The sequence below is a fragment of the Alligator mississippiensis genome, chromosome 1 (genome assembly GCF_030867095.1).
Source record: "Alligator mississippiensis isolate rAllMis1 chromosome 1, rAllMis1, whole genome shotgun sequence".
Taxonomy (NCBI): domain Eukaryota; kingdom Metazoa; phylum Chordata; order Crocodylia; family Alligatoridae; genus Alligator; species Alligator mississippiensis.
The window spans coordinates 456,423,890-456,430,428 of NC_081824.1; the positions used below are offsets into that span (position 1 = coordinate 456,423,890).

Sequence of the window (6,539 nt, forward strand, 5' to 3'; positions counted from 1 at the left end):
GTTTTTGCTAGCATAGGCCCTTCATAAGTCCTGTGCTCCAACCCTTAACACACACCCTTTACAACACAAAAATACCTATACTAAATAACAGATGAATCCAAGTAACACATCTTAATACAATCATTCTTCTCCTTCTGATCAGAAAGGTACTGTAAAAATAAAATAATAATGAACACTTGCACAGTTTTCTTTTGATCAAGGGAGCTCTACAGCTATAGGGGAGGACTGTCACCCCCAATTTTTCTATAAGGAATTTATTTATGGGCAAACGTAAGGTATACAAACTGTTGACACACACCTACTGAAATCACTGACAAAATCTTTGATTTCAAAGAGCTTTAGACGTGGCCCAAAATAATTTTCCTACAGTATGCCCCTAACAGAGTGGAGAATAAATTCCCCACTTCCACCCCACAGCTTCCTATCCCTGAGTAATATGTGAAGGTGATGCTTAACTAGTTGCAAGAAGGGACATCTTCTTTACCTCATTTCCATGCTCATCAATGATAGAGATATAGTTGGGATTTGTTTTATCAGGGTAAGACAACAGGACATCATAATGAGTCAGCTGAACCAAATCCAATCCAAATATCTCCCACTGGGTTTGGATTTGCTGCGCCAGGTGCAGATTTTCATCTGTTCCCGCTAGGTGAGGAAGTCGAGTGAAATTGCTGGAAAGAAGTGGGCAATCAATGGTAGAAGTCAGAGTTTGTAATTGGAAGCAATTTGTCTTGATCTCACTGGAAACACGTCAGTCTTAACAGAGAAGAGAGAGAAGTAGCATTCAAATTCAATCAGCTTTCTTGTTATTTCAGTATCTATGTATTTGAAGTTTGTATGATGGATAATAGAACAGAAAGTTTTCCTGGAACTATTATTACTGCTTCCTTTTCGACATTGGATGACTTAAAGGCCGGAATACTGATGTGGGACTCAGGAACTAGATCATGTCTCCTACTGGCCTTCTGGGTACCTTCACCTCTATTTCACAGCTTCCCCATACCCAACATCAGCATAATGCTACCGATCCCCTTTGTGCAATGTACTGAGGTACGCTGATGGAAAGTGCTGTAGAAGAGCTAGGTACTACAGCTGAACTTTCCATATGTACTTATCAATCTGATCTGTAAAGGTGCTTTGCTCCTATTCATGGGACTAGAGGGTTTATACAATTTTCAGTTATTCGTGAGTTTTGGCACATACTTGTGCATCTGTCTAGAAATGCACAGTGCCTGCATGTCCACTCTTTGTTGTTTATCTGTTTAAAAAAGATTCAGTCATATAAACAGGAAACCAAACTTGTGACTGAGAGAACTGACCACACAACATGGATAATATCTGGTAAACAAGCTTGGTGAACAGCTTGTTAAAAAGCTTGTACGAAGCCCATAGTCTGAAAAGATTGTTTATGCAGACGATCCAAGAACAGATGCTTTGGGGTTAGGGCATAGGGGATATAATGGTGGGGGAAAAATCCTTTTATTTCTGTTCCAGAGAACACTGAGAACCAAGTCATCAAATCGAGTACTCTGGAAGAACAATGTTCTCCTACTTTATTAAGAGTGCTCCTGGCTATCGTCATTTTCTCCTTCACATACCTCTATGTCTGTGTCCTAATATGGCCTTTGGGGGCACTGTTCCTGCGGAGGTGTCGTCTTCCGGATAGCATGAAGAACCAAGGTTCATTTTCAATCATTAAAGATCCAAAGACAGCTTTAATAAGAGTTGGGTTTGTTTAGCTGGTGTTTTTGGCTGAGGTCCAGTTTAAGTAATTAAACTCTCTCCTGTTCTCACTGAGGTCTGAACTGGATGTCCTGTTCTCCCTTATTTCTTGCCCTAAACTGTTATTCAGTGCTGTCATTATATAATTGCCACATTCCATCTCAGAGTTGGCTGCAATGCAGAAACTGAGGCACCAATACTTCCTGCGGGTGTAGTGATAGCAGAAAGCAAACCCAGGACAAGGAGGTTTAGCAGCCTTGTCAGCTTGGTAATAACCAAAACTAGGGTGAAGATTTTATTTCCAATTAATTCCTGAATTTTTGGTCTCTTAGTTTTAGTCCACAGCATGGTCATTACAGAGTAAAGAGGAAGCACCTTCAAGTTAACTGAATAATTGCAGTGGTTTGTGGCAAGTGCATTTAAAATTAAATCAGCAGACTTGCCATCATCTTATCTGTGGGGAATGTTTTTCTAGGAACATTTAAACCTAGTCATAACAACATGGTTTATAGCTGGCTGAGAATTAAACCCAACAGCAGAATCCCTGGATTATTCCTAAATCACTGATACTTTTGTTTACGCTGAAAGTTAATTACAAGTAATAAGGTTTCTGATCTGTTCCTGGCTGGAATAAATAAAAGCTGCCGATAAGTGCTGGACCCCATTCGCAGTCAACTAATGAGTTTACATGATCACCTTAGATAAAGTGGTAAATGCATCTCACTTTTTCCCCTAATTAAAGTTTTGGAATGAATTACAGAAATTAAGGACTATTATAGATTTTTTTTTTTAAAGAAAGGTTTGTGGGGCCTTCGCATGAGTGTCTGACTCTTCAGGAGATGCTAGCAATAAAGCAGCTAGGCTGCAATAAAAGGACAAGAGTAGTGTGAACATTATGGGCCAGATTCCATTTCACCTTATAGTCATGTAGGTAGACTTGGGCATCTAAGTGCAATTCTTCTCCACCTTGCTGGAGTCCCTGAAAAAACAGTTAATCCAAAAGGGGAGTTCTTCTGGCTGCTTTTTTATGACACTTACAGGAGTATTAAGACTAAAAAGGAGCATCAAGGGAAAGCGCAATCAAGGGAAGTGATTCTTCTGCTCTATTCAGTCCTGGCAAGGCCTCACCTGGAGTATTGTGTCTAGTTTTGGACCACACATTTCAAGAAGGTTGTGGACAGTTTGGAAAGAGTCCAGCAGAGCAAGAAAATGGATTAAGTGCCTGGGGGGACAAAGACTTACTAGGAAAGGCTGAAAGAACTACGGTTATTTAGTCTGGAAAAGAGGAGACTGAGGGAAGATTTAGTAACAGGCTTCCTATACTTGGAGGGCAATTACAGAGAGGAAAGGGATGGCTTTCTGTCTGTGGCCATTCAGCAATGGCCTCAAGCTGTAGCCGAGAAAGTTTAGGTTAGAAATTAGGAGAAACTTTCTAGCATTGGGACAGCCTACCTAGAGAAAGTGGAATCTCCATCCCTGGAAGTTTTCAAGGGCAAGTTGGACATCACTTGGATGGGATGGTTTAGGCAGAAACGATTCTGCCTTGAGCAGGGGGTTGGACTAGATGACGTTTTGAGGTCCTTTCCAGCCCTATGCTACTATGATCTTAAAGGTAAGATAGTGGGTGCATTAACAAAACAGATGCATTAATGGGTTTTGAGGGACTTGAACAGGGTGGGGTAGAATCATCTCTAGGAGCCTACAGCCCCTTGGACACCCAATAAGTGGGACAGGATCTAGCCCCACCTGTTTGTTAACATGCTCTGGGGACTTGGGAGTGAATATGCCTTTTGGAAGACATGGATCTGAAGAAGGAACTCGAAGGTGTGAGAACTGTAATGGGACAACTGGACCAACTAGCTGGTATCTACCCCAAGTCTAGATGCTCTTTCAGGCTACTCTGATTACTTAGGAGCAGAACTCAGAGGCATGTCAGGAACAGAGTTCCAGGAATAAGAGTTTTCCTGGAAAGAAGTAAAATGTGACCAGGAAATGAAGGGATAAAGTTATTTGGCCATAACCAAGGGAAGTGTGAGGTGATGGTCAGAGAGACAGACAGGACAGTCTAACCAACAGGGAGTCTTAAAGGAAAATCTGTTTTTTCTCTTCTTTCCACTCATGTGAATCCTTACATGCTTAATTTGGATCCCTGATCAATTCCTAGATCACTCTTGAAAGCTTATGCCAGTTTTTTCCTGAAAACACTCCCCAGTACAGGGAGCCAGGCTGTCGACAGGGAAGGGCTCACCACCACCTTGCACAAAGACACTTTGTTACACATATTGAAATCTCTGGGACCTTCCTCCTTTGGAAAGGGATAAAAGAAGTCATGACAGACTTCATCTGCAAGCAGGGCTCACGTTGGGATAGCTGAACACAACCTTTAGCTAGCAGTCTGTCCACAAATCCCAGTCATCCCCAAGTCATTTTTGTGGCGAGCTAAGCATATACTTTGCTTACTATAAAAACTTCTTGATGTTTTCAGCTTTCATTTCAGCCATAAATGCCTTCTTCATCCTGTCATGAGAACTAGCGGCCGCTACCTTCTCAGTGGGCTTTGCAATCCAACCTGAAAAACACACCAAAGTACAGTAATGAAAAACGCTGAGAAAACATTATTTTTACGGTACATGCAGTTTTCACCGCTATCACCTCAAGGCTTTACTGTGCCTTTTACTATTGTTTCTGTACTAGTGGTGTCTCAAGATCAGAGTTTTGGCATGGTGGAGAAATGCACAGAAATAAAGCTCCTAGCCTAGACAGGTAGGTGAAAAGGAACAGGAGGAAAGCAAATATTATATCCACCCTGTGCCTTAGTACAGCCTACTTGAATTGTAAGTACTTTCCCATAAATACCAAGTCATCAAGCTATGAACCATATCAATTTCAGTTCATCTCAGGAAAAAGACAGCAGCTTTGGAAAGGTGCATGGAAATCAAGGGTATAAAGTACAAGGCAATAGAGCAACTTGCCTCTATTTGTTACTCCAGGCTCTGGCTTTCTTTTACCGTGTTTTTGTTTGTTTGCTTGTTTTTAAATAAAATATCAATTCTACAAGGGAAAGCAAAGAAAAAGTTGCCCTCCCAGGGGCACTTCTGGGGAATAGGGTTTCTGGCTTCCATTTCTAGTTGAAAACAAAAACCCAGAGCTGTGTGACCACAGAAGATATCGCTTGGGGTAGCTTCAAAACGCAGACAAGACGAAGCTGGGCAGCACGCACGCAGCAGGAGCACTCTGGCACCCACAGAACATGGCAAGTGCTTTTTCATAGGAGGAAAAAATGATGGAGGCTTTCCAGTACCCTAAACCACAATAAATGGGGTAAGACCTCCACACATGGATGGAGGCATTTTTAAACATTCGTGGGGGAGGGAGGTTTCCCCCATCCACGCTCTTTTTAAACCCGGAGACCCAAGCTTGTGCAGGTTCCCCGGCTTGTGCGTATGGAACTGCAGGACTCGCAGAGAAGCAGACCTGCGAGGGACCCACGCAAGCCACCGAGTCCAAGCCCCAGCCGGAGGCAGGCTCATCCTTATGCAAACCATCCTCCACCCAGCCATAACTCCCTAACTTGCCCGGGTGAAGGAGGGGAACCAGGGCAGCCAAAAGCGCTACCTGACACGATCCCAAGCAAAGGGACCAAAATCTGGTCCTCCCTGCACGTGTCCCTCCCTGCTCCAGCCCAGCAAGTTGCTGCATCTGCCCGTCCTGTCCCTGCCTTAGCAGCTTTGTGGCTTCATCTCCGTGGGCGGTTTGGGAAACAAGCCCAGCTGCAGCCTTTCGTTCAAAAAAAGACAAGAGGAGCAGAGCAGAGAGAGGCAAAGGGGCTTCCCCTGCCCAGAGCCCGCTGCAAGCCTCCCGCTGCCCCGCAGCCCGGCCCCGACCCCGCCCGTACCGCCGAGGAAGCCGAGCAGGAAGAGCGCGGCCGCTCCGCCCAGCACCAGCGCCCAGAAGCGGCGGCCGCGCTGCGGGCTGAGCAGCCCCGGGCCCGGCCGCAGCGACGTCCACATGGCCCCGTTCCTCCGGCCCCGGCCCCGGCCCCGGGCCGCCTCCGGCGCCGCCCAGCGCAGCCGCCCCTCGCTGGGGCGGTCCCGGCCGCACGTGTGTTCCCGCGGGGCGGCGCAGCTGTTCCGCTTCAGCTGGACGCGCGAAAACAAGCAAGGCGCGTCCTTCGGGGCGGGTTCACCCCCGCGGGATGAAGCAGGGAACCAGGGGGTGCCTTGTTGATTCTTCCCCTCTGTTCTGCACTGGTGAGGCCAGGTCTGGAGCGGAGCGTGTGTCCAGGTTGGCTTCCCCCACGCTGCGGACAGCAATTGCGGGAGGTTGCCGTGCCCCTCCAGGCTACAGGGCCATGGGTCGTTCATGGCAGAAAGGAGGTGGAGGAGTTGGAGAGAGGCCCCGGGAAGGCAATGAAAATGGCGAGGGGCTGTAGGCCGTGATGTATGAGGAGAGACTGAGGGAACTGGATGTGTTCGTTTATCCCAGAGAAGAGGAGACGGAGAGGATTTAATAGAGCCTTCAACTGTGTGAAGGGAAGAGGGTGGAGCGGGACTGTTCTCAGTGGTGGCAGAACAAGGCGCAATGGTCTGAAGTTGCAGCAAGGGGAGTTTCGGTTAGATATTAGGAAGAATTTTCTCACCAAGAGGGTAGTAAAGTGCTGAAACAGCTTACCCAAATAGGTTGTGAATTGTCCATCCTTGGAGGTTTTTAAGACCCAGCCAAACAAAGCCTTGTCCGGGATGATGTAGTTGGGGCTGGTTCTGCTCTGAGGGGGGTGGACTTGGCGACTCCCAAGGTCCCTTCCAACCCTCACTTTC

The 6,539-nt window shown here is 46.2% G+C and overlaps 1 protein-coding gene across 2 annotated transcripts in view; it reads right to left on the reverse strand.

Moving 5' to 3' along the window:
• LOC102569346 (putative N-acetylated-alpha-linked acidic dipeptidase) overlaps window positions 1-5,762 on the reverse strand; it is a 49,953-nt gene extending 44,191 nt beyond the window's left edge. The window contains exons 1-3 of one of the 2 annotated variants that reach the window (XM_019496404.2): window positions 5,618-5,762; window positions 4,183-4,291; window positions 485-671 (exon numbers count right to left, since the gene is read on the reverse strand). In XM_019496404.2, the coding sequence (XP_019351949.1) occupies window positions 485-671; window positions 4,183-4,291; window positions 5,618-5,732 (411 nt within the window). In that variant the 5' untranslated portion in view covers window positions 5,733-5,762. The remainder of the gene's footprint in view (window positions 1-484; window positions 672-4,182; window positions 4,292-5,617) is intronic. The other variant, XM_019496403.2, reaches the window with a different exon arrangement.
• Between the last annotated feature and the right edge of the window lie 777 nt (window positions 5,763-6,539).